This window comes from Tachyglossus aculeatus, chromosome 1 (genome assembly GCF_015852505.1).
Source record: "Tachyglossus aculeatus isolate mTacAcu1 chromosome 1, mTacAcu1.pri, whole genome shotgun sequence".
Lineage (NCBI taxonomy): Eukaryota > Metazoa > Chordata > Mammalia > Monotremata > Tachyglossidae > Tachyglossus > Tachyglossus aculeatus.
The window spans coordinates 43866680-43890075 of record NC_052066.1 but is presented as its reverse complement, the minus strand read 5'-3'; the positions used below and the strand labels follow the sequence as shown (position 1 = coordinate 43890075).

Sequence of the window (23396 nt, the reverse complement as noted above, 5' to 3'; positions counted from 1 at the left end):
TCCTCCACTCAACAACACTACTTCTCTTCTCTTACTGTCTCCCATGCCCACTGACTGCATCAACTACTCCATATCTTGAATTAAAGCTATTCTTATTATTGTATTTACTTAGCGCTTACTTAGTATTAGACACTGTCTTAAGCATTGGAGTAGATATGAGTTTATCAGGTTGGACACACAGTCCCTGGTTTACTTGGGGTTCACTTTTAAGTAGGAGGGAGAAAGGTATTGAATTCCCATTTTAGAGTTGAGGAAACTAAGGCACAGAGAAGTTAAGTGATTTGCTCAAGGTTACACAGCAGGGAAGTAGCAGAGCTGGTTTTAGAACCTATCAATCAATCAATCAGTCGCATTTATAGAGCGCTTACTGTGTGCAGAGCACTGTACTAAGCGCTTGGGAAGTACAAGTTGGCAACATATAGAGACAGTCCCTACCCAACAGTGGGCTCACAGTCTAAAAGGGGGAGACAGAGAACAAAACCAAACATACTAACAAAATAAAATAAATAGAATAGATATGTACAAGTACAGGTGCTGTGGGGAAGGGAAGGAGGTAAGTTGGGGGGATGGAGAGGGGGACGAAGGGGAGAGGAAGGAAAGGGCTCAGTCTGGGAAGGCCTCCTGGAGGAGGTGAGCTCTCAGTAGGGCCTTGAAGGGTGCTAGGTCCTAGTACCATTTTTTTCCCACACTGTTACACTTGAAATTCTTCCTTGAAACTCCCAATTACTACACCACTATTCTCCCCATCCCCCAGTGATCTTCCAACTATTTGGTTAACAGAATCAAAATATTCCGAGTTATCTTCTACTCCCTTAATCACCCTTTCATCCTGCTCAGCCATCTCTCAGAGGGAGAGCCTAGCCTGCTTTCAAAATCTTCTTTCCTTACGTGAATCTCCAACCTCATCCCTTCACATCCTATAAAAACTTATGTACCCAATCGTCCCGGCTCTGCCAATTGTCAGCTGTGTAACTTTGGGCAAGTCACTTAACTGCTCTGTGCCTCAGTTACCTCATCTGTAAAATGGGGATGAACACTGTGAGCCCCACGTGGGACAATCTGATCACCTTGTATCTTCCCCAGCGCTTAGAACAGTGCTTTGCACGTAGTAAGCACTTAACAAATGCAATTATTATTATTATTATTATCTTCCTTCTCTGAGCACCATTTTCAATTTATGATGACTCCTTTTGATGTGCTTTCAAACAAGCCCATAATCTCAATGACGACGATGACAACAGCAGCTGAGGGGGAGGGAGGGATGGAAGGAGATGGCGGTGTTGGCGCCGCTGCTGGCGCTGCTGTACTTCCCAAGCGCTTAGTACAGTGCTCTGCACATAGTAAGCGCTCAATAAATACGACTGATGTTGATGATGATGATGCTGTACTCGGTGCCATGACTGTCGCGATGGCTGGCATGGCCCTACTACCTGCTGTCGGCGTTGCTGTCTGCCGCCTTCCTGCTCATGCGGAAGCTGCCATCGCTCTGCCTGCACCTCCCCATGCAGAGGGAGGACCAGAACCCCTGCGACTTCGACTGGCGGGAGATCTTGATGCTCCTCAGTGCCATTGTAATGATGAAGAACCGTCGATCCATCACTGTCGAGCAGCACATCGGCAACATTCATTCATTCAATCGTATTTATTGAGCACTTACTGTGTGCAAAGCGCTGTACTAAGCGCTGGGGAAGTACAAGTTGGCAACATACAGAGACGGTCCCTACCCAACAGTGGGCTCACAGTCTAGAAGGGGGAGACAGACGACAAAACAAAACATATTAACAAAATAAAATAAACAGAATAGTAAATATGTACAAGCGTCCAATACTACTATTTCCACTGATGATCACAGTAACTGTGGTATTTGTTCAGCACTTACTATGTACTATGACACCTGTCTACATGTTTTGTTTTGTTGTCTGTCTCCCCCTTCTAGACCACGAACCCGCTGTTGGCTGTTGCCGACCCGTACTTCCCAAGCACCTAGTACAGTGCTCGGCACACAGTAAGTGCTCAATAAATACAATTAAATGAATGAATGAATGAACGACCAAGCGCTTAGTACAGTGATCTGCACACAGTAAGCGCTCAATACATAGGACTGATTGACTGCACTCTCCCAAGTGCTTAGTATAGTATCTTTGTGTTCAGCCAAGTGGCCAATGCCATCCTCTTCTTCCGCCTGGACATCCACCCGGGCCTGCTCCACGTCACCCTCTGCATAGGTGAGGAACCGGCGGCGGCCTCCGCCTTCAGCTCAGAGGCTCCCCGGAAAGCCAGTTCAGAAACCCCATCCTTTTTCCTTCCTCCCGCTCTAGACTGTAAACTCGTTGTGGGCAGGGAACTTGTCTGTTTGTTATGCCCATTGTTGGATAGGGACCGCCTCTATATGTTGCCAACTTGTAATTCCCAAGCACTTAGTACAGTGCTCTGCACACAGTAAGTGCTCAATAAATACGATTGAATGAATGAACCTCACTATCCTAAAAAAAATCTTCCCATGACCCCACTGTACTATCGAATTATTGCCTCATCTTGCTCCTACCATTTCTATCTACACTCTTCAATTGGGCTACTTACATCTGCTGCCTCTCCTTATCTCTTAAAACTCCCTCTATGACCTCTTCAGTCTGGCTTTATCTTCCTTCACACCACTGAACCACACTATTGGAAAGAGCATGGACTTGGGAGTCAGAAGTCATGTGTTCTAATCCTGGCTCCGCCACTTGTCTGCTGTGTGACTTTGGGTAGGTCACTTAACTACTGTGCCTCAGTTACCTCATCTGTAAAATGGGGATTCAGACCGTGAGCCCCACGTGGGACAACCTGATTATCGTCTATCTACTCTAGTGTTTAGAATAGTGCTTGGCCCCTAGTAAGTGCTTAACAAATAGCATCATTATTAAGTCATCAATGATCTTCTTGACAAATCCAACATATTTTATTTAATCCCAATCCTCCTTGATCTCTAAATTACCTTTGGTACTATGAATCCCTTGCTTATTTTGGAAACGTTATTTAACCTTATTTTTTTCTGATTCAATACTCAGCTGGTTCTCCTCCCATCTCTACAGCAGATCCCTTTCCAGTCTCATTCATGGCTCTTCCTCTGCCTCCCACTTCCCAAATGTTGGTGTCCCTCAAGGTTCAGTTCTGGGTGCCCAACTCTTCAATCTAAAGTCACTCCCTTGTTGGGCATCTCATCTCTTCAGCTACCAACTCAATGTGGATGACTTCCAAATTCGCATCGTTACCCCCAACTTCTCTCCCTCTTGGCAATTTTGGATTTCCCCCTCAACTAGGAAATCCCAACATTGATGTCTCGCTGGCACAACAAGCTCAACATCTCTCAAACAAAACTTCACACCTTCCCTCACAAATCTTAGGCTCCACCTAACTTGCCCAAACAGTTGGTTAAACCACTATTCTTCTTCTCCATTAATTATTTAATAACCTATTAATTTAATAGGATAATAACCCTAAAGCCTCTCCTCCCCCTGACATTACCATCACTGTAGACCAGAGCTCATCTTCCCCAGGAGGCCTTCCCAGATTGAGGGGGCTTCTCCCCCCACCCCCCTACCTCCTTACTCTCCCCACAGCACTTGTATATATTTGTACAGATTTATTACTCTATTCTACTTGTACATATTTATTCTTCTATTTATTTTGTTAGTGATGTGCATATAGCTATAATACTATTTGTTCGGACAATTTTGACACCGGTCTACATGTTTTGTTTTGTTGTCTGTCTCCCCCTTCTAGACTGTGATCCCGTTGCTGGGTAGGGACCGTCTCTATCTGTTGCTGACTTGTACTTCCCAAGCACTTAGTACAGTGCTCTGTACACAGTAACCACTCAATAAATACGATTGATTGAATGAACGAATGAATACCACCATCCTCCCTGTCTCACATGCCCACAACCTTAACACGATCCTCAACTCATCTGTCTTACTCAATCCACATATTCAGTGTCTCCAAATCCTGTCAGTACTACCTTTGCAACATTTTTGCTATCTGCAGCTTTCTCTCCATTAAAACAACCATGCTTATCCAAGTACTTATCAAACCTATCTTGACCACTCCAACAACCTCCTTGTTGATCTGCCCTGACTCCCATCTCTTCCCTCTTCAGTCCACATTTTATTCTGCTGCCCAGATCATTAAAAAAAAAATCATTCTACACACATCTCCCCATACACACATCTCCCCACTCCTCAAAAAACTCCAATTGTTGCCCTATCATCTCTGCAGCAGACACTTCTCATCAGTGGCTTTAAGGCATTCAATCAGCTCTCTCATTTCTATCTAACCTCTCTCCACTCTCACTGCAACCCAATCCATCATCATCATCATCATCAATCATATTTATTGAGCGCTTACTATGTGCACAGCACTGTACTAAGCGCTTGGGAAGTACAAATTGGCAACATATAGAGACAGTCCCTACCCAACAGTGGGCTCACAGTCTAAAAGGGGGAGACAGAGAATAAAACCAAACATACTAATAAGATAAATAGAATAGATATGTACAAGTAAAATAAATAAATAGAGTAATAAATATGTACAAACATATATACATATATACAGGTGCTGTGGGGAAGGGAAGGAGGTAAGATGGGGGGGATTGAGAGGGGGACGAGGGGGAGAGGAAGGAAGGGGCTCAGTCTGGGAAGGCCTACTGGAGGAGGTGAGCTCTCAGTAGGGCCTTGAAGGGAGGAAGAGAGCTAGCTTGGCGGATGGTCAGAGGGAGGGCATTCCAGGCCTGGGGGATGATGTGGGCCAGGGGTCGATGGCGGGACAGGCGAGAATGAGGCCCAGTGAGGAGGTTAGCGGCAGAGGAGCGGAGGGTGCAGGGTGGGCTGGAGAAGGAGAGAAGGGAGGTGAGGTAGGAGGGGGCGAGGTGATGGACAGCCTTGAAGCCCAGGGTGAGAAGTTTCTGCCTGATGCGCAGATTGATTGGTAGCCACTGGAGATTTTTGAAGAGGGGAGTGATATGCCCAGAGCATTTCTGGACAAAGATAATCCGGGCAGCAGCATGAAGTATGGATTGAAGTGGAGAGAGACACGAGGATGGGAGATCAGAGAGAAGGCTGATGTAGTAGTCCAGATGGGATAGGATGAGAGCTTGAATGAGCAGGGTAGCGGTATGGATGGAGAGGAAAGGGCGGATCTTGGCAATCCACACACTTTGCTCCTTCTGATATCAACCTATTTACTATGTCATTATCTCATCCCCTCCTAAATGCCTGGAACTCCCAGCCGCTTTATGTGTGATAGGCCACCACTCTCCAAAGGAGGGTTGCCTCTGAAGTATAGTTGAAGGTAAGGGAAAGTGATACCAACTTCTGTGTCACTTCCTCTATTTGCCCTCTCTTCTGTGTTGTCTATGCAACTGAGTCTACATTCTTCTAACATTTTGATTTTCACCACCCTCACAGCCAGTGCATATATCCACTCTAATTTATTTTACTGTAATTTATTTTAAAGTCAGTCTCGCTCTTAGTCTGTAAACTCCCTGTGGGCCAGGACCAGGTCTACCTACCCTATTTTATCATACTCTCCCAAGTGCTTAGTGTAGTGCTCAGTACACAGCACTCAGTACATACTCCTGATTGATTCATCACATGAAATTTGCCAACTTGTAACCAAACCATTCTCTTTCCAGTCCATTAATGAACCACCAAAGGCTTAATCCAGATCCACAGCTTAACTTAACTCATCTTTACCAACAGAGTTCCGATTGGTTTCACAGGATCTTGGCTTCTCCACACGTCATTTGCAGGCATAGGGAAAAGGAAATGGAAATAAGCCCTTCTCGTGTGTATTTGTACCCATTTCATGTTTGAGAATGAATGATGGCTATGGATTTTCAGTAAAACCTGGTATCACATCTTCTCCAAGAGATCTTCCCCAATTAAACCATCTTTCCCCTACTCCCTCTAACTTCTATGTTATCTATGCCCTTAGATCTGTACCTTTTGATCACTTGATATTCATCCCACCCTCAACCCCACAGCATTTATGTATATATCCATAACATATTTATTTATTCATTCATTCATTCAATTGTATTTATTGAGTGCTTACTGTGTGCAGAGCACTGGACTAAGCGCTTGGGAAGTACAAGTCGGCAACATATAGAGACGGTCCCTACCCAACAACGGGCTCACAGTCTAGAAGGGGGAGACAGACAACAAAACATGTAGACAGGTGTCAAAATTGTCAGAACAAATAGAATTATAGCTATAAGCACATCATTAGCAAAATAGAGAAGGAAATATGTACAAGTCAAATAAATAGGGTAATAAATCTGTACAAATATATACAAGTGCCGTGGGGAGGGGAAGGAGGTAGGGCGGGGGGGGGATGGGGAGGAGGAGAGGAAAAAGGGGGCTCAGCCTGGGAAGGCCTCCTGGAGGAGGTGACCTCATTTACATTAATGACTGCCTCCCCCCTCTGGACTGTAAACTCTTTGCGGGCAGGGAATGTGTCTACTAAATCTGATGTACTATACTCTCCTAAGAATTTAGGATAGCACTCTGCACACAGTAAGCACTCAGTAAATATCACTGTTTGATTAATTGATCATATCACCATTTAGAACATCAGCATTATTATTAGAGCATACATGATTGTGGCCTAATGGATAGACTATAGGTCTGGGAGACAGAAAGAGCTGGGTCCTAATCCCAGCTCTACCACTTCTCTGCTGTGTGACCTCAGGTAAGTCACTTGATGTCTCTGTGACTCAGTTACCTCATCTGTAAAATGGGGATTGAGACTGGGAGCCTACGTGGGACAGGGACTGTGCCCAACCTGATTATCTTGCATCTACCCCAGCGCTTAGTACAGTGCCATAGTAAGCATTTAACAAATACAATTATTATTATGATGATGATCCTAGAGAATTGTCCCCACGATACAATCTATAGAATGTTTACTCTCTTTCATTTGGCACCATTTATCAGTATCCCCATTCATTTCTGGGTCTTTTGATACAGTTTTAACTATATGCTGTGTAAATCCTAGAAATCTGCAAGTCCTAAAGACATCATCATCATCATCATCATCATCAATCGTATTTATTGAGCGCTTACTGTGTGCAGAGCACTGTACTAAGCGCTTGGGAAGTACAAGTTGGCAACATATAGAGACAGTCCCTACCCAACAGCGGGCTCACAGTCTAAAAGGGGGAGAAGACATGCACCAAATGGCTTCTACCCACCAAACTATGTGGTGAAATTGATCATATTAGGATGCAAATTCAACTTAAGAGTGAAATGAGGACAAAGGGTAAGTTTTAAAAAAATCTGTTTGGCTGTGTCCATTTAAAAAGGACTCCATTCCAGTTGTACCCTCTCTCTGTTGGAGATTCACACTTTTAAAAACAATCGAAGGGATGGACTTTTCAGAAGCTGTTTCCTCAGCTGGGTTGTGGCTGGAGCCCATGGGCTTTCATGGCATCCAGCTGTCCCCCTCAAAGGTTCCAGTCACATTAAACAGGCAAAATATTTGGACTAAGATTTTAAAACATCTTAGATTGTTTATTTCTTTTTAAAAGGTAAAAACACTCATCCCTGTGCCCTTCGACTGGTTTCTAAACTCTAAACAAAGTGCTCAGGCTTTTAGTAAACCAACTGAGCACAGCACACTCAGATCAGATCAACACTGGCAAGATATTCATTCATTCATTCAATCATATTTATTGAGCGCTTACTGTGTGCAGAGCACTGTACTAAGTGCTTGGGAAGTACAAGTTGGCAACATATAGAGACAGTCCCTACCCAACAGCGGGCTCACAGTCTAGAAGGGGGAGACAGACAACAAAACATATTAACAAAATAAAATGAATGGACTAAATATGTACAAGTAAAATAAACATATATATATACAAACATATATACATATATATAGGTACTGTGGGGAGGGGGAGGAGGGGGAGAGGAAAGAGGGGGCTCAGTCTGGGAAGGCCTCCTGGGGGAGGTGAGCTCTCAGTAAGGCTTTGAAGAGAGGAAGAGAGCTAGCTTGGCAGATGTGTGGAATATCTGGTTCACTGAGGTCAAAAATAAGCTTTGACTTCAAATATCAGGCCTGAATCTTCCAGAAAATTTGCTAATAATAATAATAATAATAATGATGGCATTTATTAACCGCTTACTACATGCAAAGCACTGTTATGAGCGCTGGGGAGGTTCAAGGTGATCATGTTGTCCCCCATGGGGCTCACAGGCTTCATCCCCATTTTACAGATGAGGTAACTGAGGCACAGAGAAGTTAAGTGACTTGCCCAAAGTCACACAGCTGACAATTGGAGGAGCCGGGATTTGAACCCCTGACCTCTGACTCCAAAGCCCGTGCTCTTTCCACTGAGCCACGCTGCTTCTCTGATAATGCATGTTTGGTCTCACCCAATGACAATAATGATGTGTGATCTCTGAGCTCAACTCCATACTTGCTTAGGTCTTTCCTGGGTGGATCAATACATGCTCAGAGATCAAGGAAAAGAGTCAAAGAACCCTTGAAGTTGTGGGACAGACCATTGGTCCTGCAAGCAAAACCCAGAATCACAACTCTCAGTCACACTGTCTGAGTTCCTAGATCCTCAAAGGCATGGTATTCCAAAATGAACAGCATATGTGGAATAACAAACGGAGGACTTACCTCATCCATGTGCCCCACCGCTCCATAGATCTTGGCTGTTTGTCCAATCAGGTTTGGAAAGCTCTCGCCAATCTCTTTCAGCATCGGAAGAAAGCCGGTCAAGGCCACTGGCTCGTAGCCTGATATTTCTATGAGGATGTTTAATATAACGTCAACATGAGCAGGGTCCCTCAAGCGTCCAATTAGGAAAGGTATACACTCCTTAAGGACCTACAAAATAGGAAAAAAAAACCAAGGGAGAAAATGATCACACACAATAAGAGCCAACATTTTGGCTCCCTGAATAAAGCCTACCACCTGTTCCTTTTCATTTGCATCGAACCTGATATATTTTCATAAAATTAGTCCCTGTACAATTTCTCTTTTAAGTAGTGAGAGCTGCAAGTGAAGGTCAGAGGCATAGAACAATTTGGTAGGGATGAGGAAATGTGTTTTGTTAAGAATAGAACCCTTTTAACTTCACAAGTTTGGAATTTCCAACTAAATTCAAATCTTTAGAGGTTCAGGTTTACTCACTCTGGGGGAAAAAAAGTGTCCTTATTGTACTGGAAGTTTTCAAAAACCTTCGGAGGGAAAACTCAGTTACCAGTTCCTACCCTCCAAAAACCACATTTTAAAGAGTTACCGGTAACAAACTAATCATGTCATATTCTAAAAAATGGAGTATACTTCGTTTCATTTCCCACTGGGATTCAATTTAAGGGGAAATACTAACAATACTGAGAAGCAGTACAACAAGGAAAGAGCTCGGGCTTTGGAGTCAGAGGTCATGGGTTCAAATCCTGACTCCGCCAATTGTCAGCTGTGTGACTTTAGGCAAGTCACTTAACTTCTCTGTGCCTCAGTTACCTCATCTGTAAAATGGGGATGAAGACTGTGAGCCCCCTGTGGGACAACCTAATCACCTTGTAACCTCCCCAGCGATTAGAATAGTGCTTTGCACATAGTAAGCACTTAATAAATGCCATCATTACTATTAATTCTGAGAATTATGGAAACCTGGGGCAAAATAAATTTCAAAAATGATTTGGAAATGTCTTACAATGTCCCAAGATTGTTCTCTCTCATTTTCTGGGTAATGTAACAGTTCCTCATCAATGAATACTTAAAGGAGTTGGACATTTTTTTCAGTTAATGCAAATTACTTTGCACTTGTACAGTTCATAGTATGTGTATACTTTGATCTGTTTTCATTATGTGTACACTGCCAGGTGGAAAGACTGTAAGACTGGAGTCAGCAGCCCCGGTTTTTAGTCCAGGGTCTACCACTTGCCTGTTGTGGCAGAGTCATTTAACTGCTCTGGCCCACAGTTTCTTCATCTATAAAATGGGGATAACATATCTGTTCTCCCAAAGCCTCCACAATCATCATCAATCGTATTTATTGAGCACATAGCAAGCGCTCAATAAATACGATTGATGATGATTGTGGAGGCTTTGTGGCAAAGGAATTGGTTCTAAGCTGATTATCTTGTATCTCCAGCGCTTAGAACAGTGCTTTGCACATACTAAGCGCTTAATAAATGCCATCATTATTATTATTACCTAGGGCAGTGCCTGACACCTAATAAGTACTTAATAAATACCATCCTTTATTTTATTGTATATATTGCCTAGAACACCATCAAATTTTACTGGTGAGAATGACTCGCCAGTCATACTTTACTGGTGAGAAAAGCTCATCTATTTTACTGGTGAGAACAGCTCGCTAGTCGTATTTTGCTGGTGGAAATGGCTCACCAATCATATTTTGCTGGTGAGAATGGCTCACCATATTTTGCTGGTGAGAACAGCTCACCAGTTGTATTTTACTGGTTAGAAAAACTCACCAGTCTATTTGATTGGTCTTCTAGATCTAGACTGTGAGCCCGCTGTTGGGTAGGAACCGTCTCTATATGTTGCCAACTTGGACTTCCCAAGCGCTTAGTACAGTGCTCTGCACACAGTAAGCACTCAATAAATATGACTGAATGAATTGAATGTGTTGTCAGAGACCTGAAAGCAGGGCCCCATGATGACGGAAGAAACAGCATGGGTGTTGTTACATTAACCAAAGTGGCTCCTCTCTGTTTGGGATGTCCCCATCCTGTGCTGACCATTATCTCCTGATAACATCCTGATAACAGGGATTTTGACATTAACCAAACCATGACAAAGTAAGGGTTGTAATTTAACTCAGGATCTAGGAATGCCAAGGTTTCACTTGCGGCACGTACACGGGAATCCTATATGTAGCTCGGATTTTTTGTGTTTTGTTTTGTTCTCTGTCTCCCTCTTCTAGACTGTGAGCCAGCTTTTGGGTAGGGACTGTCTCTATATGTTGCCAACTTGTACTTCCCAAGCGCTTAGTGCAGTGCTCTGCACACTGTAAACGCTCAATAAATATGATTGAATGAATGAATGGATTGGGAACAAAATAAAAGAGGAATAAGCGGTTGGAGTTGGGGCTGCTTGCCACTTGTACCTCTCTTGGGAGGCGAACGGGCAGGTAGTCAATCTTCCTACCTTTCCTGCTGTATCTGAACTCATGTCTCAGAGTCATTTTTCCTATCTGCGTCACCACCTTGGGTTCTCGAACCCTGCGGCCAATTTACACCGGTTAACCTATTTTGCACCCTACTTTTCGATAATAGGTGTCTACATGTGGTTGCCAACTTGTACTTCCCAAGCGCTTAGTACAGTGCTCTGGACACAGTAAGCGCTCAATAAATGTGATTGAATGAATGAATGAATGAATCATGAGTACTACTACATGGGTTTTCCTTAATCTGGAATGTTGCAAGAATACGACTCAGTCAGTAAAGGTGAACTAGGTGTATTTTTTTATGGTATTTGTTAAATGCTTACTACATGCCAGGCACTATTCTCAGCCCTGGGGTAGATACAAAGTAATCAGGTTGGACACAGTCCATGTCCCACATGGGGTTCACGGCCTGAATACCCATTTTACAAATGAGATAACTGAGGCACAGAGAAGTTAAGTGACTGACCCATAACAGACAAGTGGTGGAGCCGGGATTAGAACCAAGGTCTCTCTGGCTCCATCCACTAGACCATGCTGCTTACTTACTGCTTATTGTATTGCTCTGAAAGAAAACACTGAAGACTAGAGAAGCTTCAGCATCAACAACGGAAAATACATGATTGAGCTGCCCCCTTTTCTGATTTTATAAGTGCATTGTTGGGAAACTGTCTTTTGTAGCCAAGCTAAACATTTGACTAGGTATAATGTAACATAATTGCCTCCAAAATTCATTTTTAAAGGATTTGGGTTTTGGGTGGGATTAAAGGATCTGCAACAGTGACTCTTTCTTGATGTGAATGCCTCAATCACCCACCACCAGTGACAAAACTTCAAATCTCAATCCTACAAAGGTAATAATAATAATAATGATGGCCTTTATGATACAACAGGAAGATTTAGGAAGATTAGGGAAACTGAAATATACACACAAATGTATATCCACGCATAGTGCATTTGACTGCATTAAACCAGGAATTGGTGTTTCCAGTTTTACATGAATGGGTATGACTATAAAACCATTCATTCATTCATTCGTATTTATTGAGTGCTTACTGTGTGCAGAGCACTGTACTAAGCACTTGGGAAGTACAAGTCGGCAACATATAGAGACGGTCCCTACCATTTCACCAATTTTTGAATGACACTATGTCATTTATAAAAAGTAAAGAAACCTATCTTTGCAACATAGAGGAAAGTGAGTTGTCCACGGTTCAATGAACATACCTAAACTGCAATGCTGAATCTATTAGAAATGTAAAATATTTAGACGAGTTTAAAAATGTAATCCATAAAATTTCCTTTTCCAAGTCCCTAATCTCCATGTCCCACTCATGTAAACACCAAACTCTTTTCTGTGAGGGCTTCTAGAAACACTAGCTTGCACATTGATTAATTTAGAGATCCTAAGCCACAAATCATTGCACTCTTATTTTCGTAATTTGCGTGAAAGAGGACTTAAGCAATGACATAGTAGAACCCATGGGACAGGAAAAGAGGCAAGAAGACATGACCGAAACAAGGAGTATATTACATTTCACAACAAAAACTAAATGGTATTGTAACTAAATTTCAGATTTGAAATTTGGTTAGCTGCAGCTGAGTTTGGCTACTGATAGAAATGGTGTTTTCTGTATGTTAAGAAGCCACGTGATAGGCTTTTTTTTTGTTTTCTGCTTTATGCCAGTCACATGGTTGAAAAGGGGGAATATCAACCCCGAAACCAGAGACAATTCCTCCTTGCTAATCTCTAACACTGTCCTTGGCCCTGGTTTACCATGAGTCAGTTCTAAATATTGCATAGGTAATAATAATAATAATAATAATAATAATAATAATAATAATAATAATAATAATAGCATTTGTTAAGCACTTACTATGTGCCAAGCACTGTTCTAAGCACTGGGGGGATACAAGGCAATCAGATTGTCCCACGTGGGGCTCACAGTCTTAATCCCCATTTTCTAGATGAGGGAACTGAGGTCCAGAGAAGTTAAGTGACTTGCTCAAAGTCACACAGCTGACAAGTGGTGGAGCCAGAATTTGAACCCATGACCTCTGACTCCCAATCCCAGGCTCTTTCCTCTGAGCCACACTGCTTCTCCATAGATGGTGGGATGTAGGAAAAAAACTATATTATGCAGTGACTTAAGACATGACTCTCTCATCTGAATCGACCCCTTATAGTCGAAACCTTATCATTCATTCAACCGTATTCATTAATTATAATAATGGCATTTATTAAGTGCTTACTATGTACAAAACACTGTTCTAAGCACTGGGGAGGTTACAAGGTGATCAGGTTGTCCCACAGCGGGCTCACGGTCTTAATCCCCATTTTACAGATGAGGTAACCGGGGCACGGAGAAGTTAAGTGACTTGCCCAAAGTCACACAGCTGACAATTGGCAGAGCTTGGATTTGAACCCATGACCTCTGACTCCAAAGCCCACGCTCTTTCCACTGAGCCACGTGCTTATTGAGTGCTTGCTGTGTGCAGAGCACTGTACTAAGCGCAGGAGAGTTTGCATATGCTGCTGAAGTTTAGGGCTTTGCCATATAGGGCTACCCATAATGGAAAGATCTAAGACTAAATGTCAAAGTCGATTCACCTGTGCTGGGCAGCGACGGCGTGGGAAAGAGTCAAAGGCAGATTATCGAGTGATCAAAACATTGATCAAAGACAACGGCAGAGACTCAAGTTTTTACTTTATGGAAGAAGGCAGTGGAAAACCACTTCCATATCTTTACCTAGAAACCTCTACGGATACATATACCAGAACGACTTGATGACAGAAGATGGGATGTTCTGAAGAGGGTGCGTCCATGGAGTCGCTATGGGTCAGAAATGATTTGACGGCATTTGAAGGGTAGACATAACTGCGTTGACCATGAACTACACAAGCAAAATTTAGAGAAGTACGGCAGAGACCGAACTGATATTTTCTGTTTCCATGGCCCATGTGCTCCACAGGAATTCCACTGGAGTTTAATCCTTCAATTAATCAGTCAGTAGTATTTATTAAGAATTTACTATGTAAAGCCCTGTACTAAGTGCTTGGGAAAATGCAATCGAGAAGAGTTGGTAGAGATGATATCCACCCCCAAGGAACTTACAGTTTAGTATAACCTCAATTCTTGCCACTGTTAGTCAAAGACTCCTACTGAATAACAGAGGACCGGCAATGAAATGTGCATTAATAGAATGGAATGTATCGACTTGGAGCTAACAGATACCGTTCAGAACAGGGCCTTGAACAGGAATAGGTTGTAGTGGAGAATGTTTGCTTCTTTTAAGAAAAGTCAGAGAAAGATCATCACATGTAAGGGAAAGACCATTCTTTTAGGCATCTGACCAGTGAGATCGATAAAAAAATGGAAGAGCATCTAGACCTGCTGCTCTGCCTGCTGTGATCTCCAAGCATGGAGGAGATACCCTGCCTAAGTATGTGCACAAATTCTTGCTAAAATTTGGACCACTGAGGCAGTGCCACAGGATCTCAAAAATGCCATCAACCAATCAATAAATTGAGGGTATTTATAGTGAGTGCTAACTGTGCACAGAGCACTGTATTGAACATTTCAAAGGAGAAAGGTGAAAGACCAGATTGCAGCAATTATTGAGGTGTCTCATTTCTCGCTATTGATGGCAAGATTCTAGCCGGAGTCTTCTTGGATCAGCTACTAAAGAACACCTTCACCTGAATGCTACCAGAATCACAATATAGCAGTGGACATGAAACTTGATACAAGACAGAAGCAGGAAAAAGGCAGAGAGTAGCATCGAGACTTCTTTACAGCCACTATAGTGCTTACTAATGCATTTGATACCATAAGAAAATAATAATAATGCTAATAATAACATTTATTAAGCATTTACTATTTGCCAAGTACTGTATTAAGCGCTGGGGTGGATGCAAGCCATTCGGGTTGGACACAGTCCCTGTCCCACATGGGGCTCACAGTCTTAATCCCCATTTTATAGCTGAGGTAACTGAGGCACAGAGAAGTTTTTTTTAAATGGTATTTATTAAGCACTTACTGTGTGCAAAGCACTGTTCTAAGTGCTGGGGAGGTTACAAGGTGATCAGGTTGTCCCACAGGGGGCTCACAGTCTTAATACCCATTTTACAGATGAGTTAACTGAGGCCCAGAGAAGTGAAGTGACTTGCCTAAAGTCACACAGCTGACAAGTGGCGGAGCCGGGATTTGAACCCATGACCTCTGACTCCAAAGCCCGGGCTCTTTTCCACTTAGCCACGCTGACTTGCCCAAAATCACACAACAGACAAGTGGAAGGGTCAGAATTAGACCCCAGGCCCTTCTGATTTCCAGGCACGTGCTTTATCCACTAGGCTATGTTGCTTGAAATTACTTAGCAAATGCATCCACCCTGAAAGGATCATCAAGTTTCTTTGACCATTCGTTCATTCAATCATATTTATTGTGTGCTTGCTGCGTGCAGTGCACTGTACTAAGCGCTGGACTAGTTCGTGATGGCTCAGCTGGCTATGTCAGAGCTGAGTCTGGTCCATTACCAAACACCACTGGAATAAAGCAGGGATTCATGGTGGACCCCATCTTGTTCAATTTATTCTGTGCAGTCATGTTGGAAGTTTCAATAGTCACTGTTGATGGTACTACCATCCTTCCCGTCTCACAAGTCTGCAACCTTGGTGTCACCCTTGACTCTGCTCTCTCGTTCACCCCTCACATCCAAGCTGTCACCAAAACCTGATGGTCTCAGCTCTGCAACATTACCAAGATCCGCCCTTTCCTCTCCATCCAAACCGCTACCCTGCTAGTTCAAGCTCTCATCCTATCCCGTCTGGATTACTGTATCAGCCTCCTCTCTGATCTCCCATCCTCGTGTCTCTCCCCACTTCAATCCATACTTCACGCTGCTGCCCAGATTGTCCTTGTCCAGAAACACTCTGGGCATGTTACTCCCCTCCTCAAAAATCTCCAGTGGCTACCAATCAACCTACGCATCAGGCAGAAACTCCTCACCCTGGGCTTCAAGGCTGTCCATCACTTCGCCCCCCCCACCTCACCTCCCTTCTGTCCTTCTATAGCCCAGCCCGCACCCTCCGCTCCTCTGCCGCTAATCTCCTCACCGTTAGGCCTCATTCTCGCCTGTTCCGCCGTCGACCCCCAGCCCACGTCCTCCCCCTGGACTGGAATGCCCTCCCTCCGCCCATCCGCCAAGCTAGCTCTCTTCCTCCCTTTAAGGCCCTACTGAGAGCTCACCTCCTCCAGGAGGCCTTCCCAGACTGAGCCCCCTTCTTCCTCTCCCCCTCCTCCCCCTCTCCATCCCTCCCGCCTTACCTCCTTCCCTTCCTCACAGCACCTGTATGTATGTATATATGTTTGTACGTATTTATTACTCTATTTATTTTACTTGTACATATTTATTCTATCTATTTTATTCTGTTAATATGTTTTGTTTTGTTCTCTGTCTCCCCCTTCTAGACTGTGAGCCCACTGTTGGGTAGGGACCGTCTCTATATGTTGCCAAATTGTACTTCTCAAGCACTTAGTACAGTGCTCTGCACACAGTAAGCACTCAATAAATACGATGGAATGAATGAATGAATGAATGAATGAATGAATGAATGACTTCCCCAAGGTCACACAGACAAGTGGAAGAGCTGGGATTCTGACTCTGAGGAACAAAGTGTGCAGGCTGGGTTATAGGAGGAGTGTAGTGAGATGTGGTAGAAGGGGGCAAGGAGAATAAGTGATTTAAAGCCAAAGGTGAGTTTCTGTGGGCAGAGCACCATTCTAAGTGCTTAGGAGAGTACAACAGAGTTGGTAGACATGTTCCCTGCCCACAAGGAGCTTCCAATCTGGAGGGGGAGATGAATGGATTCAACAAGGAACACCTTCTTTAGAATAGGATTTTGGTGGGGATTTGGCAGAATAGGTAGGAGAGGGTTGGTGAAGATGATGGAGAAGAGCATTTTGAACAGGGGAAAGGGGTGAACAGCAGGTTAGAGTCATGAGAATCAAGAGTGAAGAAAGCGATGCAGTTTTTTCAGCAGCATCTCATTGGAATCTAGAGTGCAACAACGTATAATTTGCCTGAAAATTAAGTGATACCCATATCTCTGAGTGAGTAGATCTCATCCTGCGGTTCTCAACATCTGGATAGGACTTTGCCCAGCCCTGCTAGCTTAGGAGGCCCATAACTCTTAGCACTAGAAAACAGTTTATTATTCTAACTGAAAGAACAAGATGGAACTTACAGTGTCTTGGGGAAAACAAAGAGTATATTCACCACATTTGATCCTACATTTTAGTGGTATGTTGGGGAAATCTGTCCTAAAGAAAACAAATTCATTATTTTTTCTATTTATGGGACCCTCCTAGTCAGCAAATCATATTTATTGAATGCTTACTGTGTACAGTGTGCTGTACTAAGCGCTGGGGAGAGTATAATAACAATAAACAGATACATTCCTTGCCCACAGTGAGCTTACAGTCTAGAGGGGGAGACAGATATTAATATAAATAAATAAATGACAGATATGTACATAAGTGTTGTGGGGGTGGGAGGGGGGATGAATAAGGGGAACAAGTCAGGGCAAGGCAGAAGGGAATGGGAGAAGAGGAAAGGAGGGCTTAATCAGAGAAAGGCTCTTGGAGGAGATGTGCTTTCAATGAAAGGGGGAGAACCATAATCAAAACCATAAGGGTAACAATTACTATTATGGTATATTTTAAGGGCTTACTATGTATCAATCACTGTTCTAAACACTGGATTAGATACATGTCAATCAGTTTGGACATACTCATGATGCAGCACATGTAACCTGAGCCTCTAGTATCTATATTCTTCACTGCTCTCTGCAGTTAAACCATTCACACTTGTTACCGGACTGTCTTTGTTGCTTTACCAATCAATCAATCAATGGCATTTATTGAGCGCTTACTGTGTGTAGAGCACTGTACTAAGCACTTGGGAAGTACAAGTTGGCAACATATAGAGACAGTCCCTACCCAACAGTGGGCTCACAGTCTAAAAGGGGAGATGGATCAGCAGAATTATGGAGCACATTCCCCATCCACTTTCTCCTTTGCCAACCCTGATTCCTGCCAATCACCTCCCCATTTTCTGCAAGCTAATTTGGGTCCTGCAGGGGATGAGTGTACTTTAAATTAATAATGATAATAATGGCATTTATTAAGTGCTTACTATATGCAAAGTGCTGTTCTAACCACTGGGGAGGATACAAGGTGATCAGGTTGTCCCCCGGGGGGCTCACAGCCTTAATCCCCATTTTTCAGATGAGGGAACTGAGGCCCAGAGAAGTTAAGTGACTTGCCCAAAGTCACACAGCTGGCAGTTGGCAGAGCTGGGATTTGAACCCATGACCTCTGACTCCAAAGCCCAGGCTCTTTCCACTGAGCCACGCTGCTTCTCCAATAAGGAAAGTTCTCAGTGGGCCAAACTCATGTTTTGAGGTGATAAATTCATCCCAGCATGCATATTGTACTCTCAGGCATTTATGGGTGACACTTGGCCTTCTTATCCTCCTCTATGCATATGGAAACTAAGGTAGAGACTTCTTACCTCAGGTTGCTTTTGCTTTGTAACAGTCTGCAGCAGTCTGAGGAGATGGTGTTGTTCTGCCTGTTCCAGCTGTGACATCAGTGCTAACAGCTCCCTAAGATGCCTGTTAATTGGCAGTGGCTCTTTATCATACACAGATGGCAGTACTCTGAGCAGCATGGAGTTTCCTATAAAGGGGAAAGCCAATCGAATAATTTGAATTCCAGGGTACTATCGGCCCAAGAGAAATGAAAGCCACAATCAATGACAAATGTCCTCATTCCCTTATAACGTGGCCACTTTGCCAGCCATTTTCTCATGCCAAACTGACTGTTTATAATTTCGGAAACGTCCTTGAGGTATTATTAGAAAAAAAATACTGAAAAAAAGAAAAGCATTTTGTGACAAGAAATATTACCTCATGATGAATTTCATGAGGGAAGCAATATGAAAAAGAGAAAAATCTGCTGTTAATTATGAACTTCACTCTCAAGAGGTAAGCAGTGCCGGAAAAGGTATCCAATGAGAACGAAAGCTGAATGGTATTTAATAGGAAGCTGTTATAACATAATAAACCTGAAGTTGAATGAAGTCAATGAAAAGTGGGCAGCGGAACGTTATCTATGAAGTTCTTTTCAGAAAACAAGAAACGTGATTTATTCAGTAACGAGTTTTAAAGAGAAGTTTACATGCAAAATCAAACTGCTTTAAACTCAAGGCGGACATGGTGTCCTTGCCACAGTGGGGTTTGTTTCAAGATACACTCGATTTCATTTGAAAACGCAAACACTGAGAAAAATTTCAGGGACTAGTTGTAAGAAAAACATATGGGAAACATATGGGAAACACAGGCTTATACTGTGGGATGAGTCCTCTCAAATTCCCTCAAGTTCTTGAAAGTGTCGCTGACGTCGCCACAGAATTTCTGCTTTTATTGTCTTTTAAACATGTGTTTTTCAAATACAGAAGATAGTTACTTGATGATAGCTAAGATGAATGTTTTTTTTTACTGAGGGGATAGAACTTCAGACACAAAGAAAATAATGAGTACAAAATGAGCAGCTTTTAAACATAAACATGTACACATAAGCGACTGATGGAACACATAAGTGAAACATTTCAACGTGAGTAAAGAAACCTGATAAATTTCAGAATTCAAAATTTCAGTGCCTCAGTTTTAATAATAATATTATTTGTGGGATTTGTGCTTATTATGTGTCCAGCACTGTACTGAGTACTGAAGTAGATACAACATAATCAGGCCCCACATGAGGCTCACAGTCTAAATGGGAGGAAAAACAGGTATCGAAACCCCATTTTACGGATGAGGGAACTGAAGTACAGAGAAGTTAAGTGATTTGTCCAAGATTGTACAGCAGGCACATGACAGACTGGGTAGATTAGAACTCAGGTCCTCTGACTCCAAAGCCTGTGCCCTTTCCACTTGGTCATGGTGCTTCTAAGACATCTGGACTGAGAATCTGGATAAAGGAATTAACTAAAGCAATGGTGGTTTTGGCAGCATCCCAAACACTCAGTCAGTAAATTTATTGAACACTATACTCTGGGCAGAAGACTGTACTAAGTACATGGGAGAGTGCAATAATAGTAATAATAATTATTATGGTATTTGTTAAGGGCTTGCTATGTGCTAGGCATTGTACTACTTGCTGCGGGGGAACACAAGCAAATAGGGTTGGACATAGTCCCTGTCACACATGAGATCCCTACTGAGAGCTCACCTCCTCCAGGAGGCCTTCCCAGACTGAGCCCCCTCTTTCCTCTCCCCCTCCCCATCCCCCCCGCCCTACCTCCTTCCCCTCCCCACAGCACCTGCATACAAGTTTGTACAGATTTATTACTCTATTTTACTTGTACATATTTACTATTCTATTTATTTTGTTAATGGTGTGCATCTAGCTTTACTCCTATTTATTCTGATGACTTGACACTTGTCCACATGTTTTGTTTTGTTGTCTGTCTCCCCTTCTACACTGTGAGCCCGTTGTTGGGTAGGGACCGTCTCTATATGTTGCCAACTTGTACTTCCCAAGTGCTTAGTACAGTGCTCTGCACACAATAAGCGCTCGATAAATATGATTGAATGAATGAATGAGGCTAGCACTCTTAATCCCCATTTGACATATGAGGGAACTGAGGCACAGAGCAGTGAAGTGACTTGTCCAAGGTCACACAGCAGATAAATGACAGAACTCGGATTAGAACCCAAGTCCTTCTGACTCTGAGGTCTGGCCTTTATCCACTAGTCCATGCTGCTTCTGTAACAGGTACAATTGGAAAAGTAGATGTGATCCCTACCTTCAAGGAGCTCACAGTCTAGCAGGGAAACCAACACTAAAATTTATTATAGGCTAGAGGAAGTCTCCTGGAGGCTATCCTGGAAGATCTGAAATTTGGGAAATCCTACCCCAGGTGCTGTAGGGAGAGAGAAAATTGCTGAAAATGGTCTGGAATTGCCCAGAACTCAGCTCTGGTGTAGGAAGAAGAGTATTCTGGGTCACTGAAGGGGGGCTGGGCTGGGGCAGGGCTATGCTGATGAGATCCACTCTCCACTCATCCACTCGTCTCCACTCATCCATTCGTCTCCACTCATCTCCACGCTCCACTCATCTCTACTCATCCACTCTCATCCTATCCTGACTGGATTACTGTATCAGCCTCCACTCTGATCTCCCATCCTCCTGCCTCTCCCTACTTCAATCTATACTTCACACTGCTACCCAGATCATCTTTGTGCAGAAATGCTCTGGGCATGTTTCTCCCCTCCTCAAAAATCTCCAGCGGCTACCAATCAACCTACGCATGAGGCAAAAACTCCTCACTCTCGGCTTCAAGGCTGTCCATCCCCTCACCCCCTCCTACCTCACCTCCCTTCTCTCCTTCTCCAGCCCAGCCCACACCCTCCACTCCTCAGCCGCTAACCTCCTCACTGGGCCTCATTCTCGCCTGTCCCGCCGTCGACCCCCGGCCCACGTCCTCCCCCTGGAATGCCCTCCCTCAGCACATCCACCAATCTAGCTCTCTCCCTCTCTTCAAAGCCCTACTGAGAGTTCACCTCCTCCAGGAGGCTTTCCCATATTGAGCCCCCTCCTTCGTCTCCCCCTCCTCCCCTCCCCATCCCCCCCGCCATACCTCCTTTCCCTCCCCACAGCACCTGTATATATGCTTGTACATATTTTATAAGCACTTAGTACAGCACTCTGCACACAGTAAGTGCTCAATAAATGCAATTGAATGAATATTTATTACTCTATTAATTTTACTTGTACATATTTACTATTCTATTTATTTTATTTTGTTAATATGTTTTGTTTGGATGTCTGTCTCCCCCCTCTAAACTGTGAGCCCACTGTTGGGTAGGGACCATCTCTATATGTTGCCAACTTGTACTTCCCAAGTGCTTAGTACAGTGCTCTGCACACAGTAACCGCTCAATAAATACCATTGAATGAATGAACGAATCCACTCCTGGCCCCTTCTGTCTACTATCAGTCAATCATTCATTCATTCATTCAATCATTTATTCAGTGCTTACTGTGTGCAGAGCACTGTACTAAGAACTTGGGAGAGTACAATATAAGATGATACAGGTGGCAGAGTGAAGTATGGATTGGAGTGCGGAGAGACAGGAGGCAGGGAGGTCAGTAAGGAGGCTGATCCAGTACTCTAGGCAGGATAGGATAAGTGATTGATTGGATTAATGTGGTTGCAGTTTGGATGGAAAGGAATGAATGGATTTTAGTGATGGAATCCATAGGCTGTAATGATGGATTGAATATGTGGGTTGAATGAGAGAGGAGTCATCAGCAAACAATCTTCAACAATTTTGTTAGTTACCTCAACTCCAGTGTTTCCCCTTTCTAGTCCATCCTACACTGAGGCAATTGTTACCTCACATCAGTCCCCTGTTCTAAGGCCTATAATGACTTTCCTGCTTGTGGCTCAGTGGAAAGAGCACGGGCTTTGGAGTCAGAGGTCAGGGTTTCAAACCCCAGCTCTGCCAATTGTCAGCTGTGTGACTTTGGGCAAGTCACTTCACTTCTCTGGGCCTCAGTTACCTCATCTGTAAAATGGGGATTAAGACCGTGAGCCCGCTGTGGGACAATCTGATCACCTTGTAACCTCCCCAGTGCTTAGAACAGTGCTTTGCACATAGTAAGTGCTTAATAAATGCCATTATCATTATTATTACCTGAACCCAATTAGAGTTCCTAACCTTCGGTCTCAAAGCCCTCCATTCATTGGGAGCACTCAGTACAATGCTCTGCACACAGTAAGTGCTCAATAAATACGATTGAATGAATTGGGCCTCCCATAGCTTGCTGACCTTCTCTCACTGCACCCTTGCTCATGTCCCTGACCTGACCCCAGTGAAGGTCATTTCTTTGCTTATGCCAGCACTTGACTCTCTGCTCACATCCCTCACACATCCCCTCTGACTGAATAACCTTTCCCAGTCTGTCTTGACAAGCCACATCCTCTTCCTCTTCCTCTGTCTTGTCATATGCCATCAAGTCATCTCCGACCCATAGCGATGCTATGGAGATATCTCTACCAAAATGCCCCACCTCCATCAACAGTCATCTCGGTAATAAATCCGTAGAGTTTTCTTGGTAAAAATCTGGAAGCGGTT

At 43.5% G+C, this 23396-nt stretch overlaps 1 protein-coding gene and 1 pseudogene across 2 annotated transcripts in view; one reads left to right on the top strand and one right to left on the bottom strand.

Moving 5' to 3' along the window:
* VEPH1 (ventricular zone expressed PH domain containing 1) overlaps positions 1-23396 on the bottom strand; it is a 238875-nt gene that overhangs the window by 133946 nt on the left and 81533 nt on the right. For both annotated transcript variants that reach the window (XM_038746083.1, XM_038746084.1), the window contains exons 5-6: positions 18764-18930; positions 8668-8877 (exon numbers count right to left, since the gene is read on the bottom strand). In XM_038746083.1, the coding sequence (XP_038602011.1) occupies positions 8668-8877; positions 18764-18930 (377 nt within the window). The remainder of the gene's footprint in view (positions 1-8667; positions 8878-18763; positions 18931-23396) is intronic.
* On the top strand, positions 1272-7052 carry LOC119930825 (annotated as a pseudogene).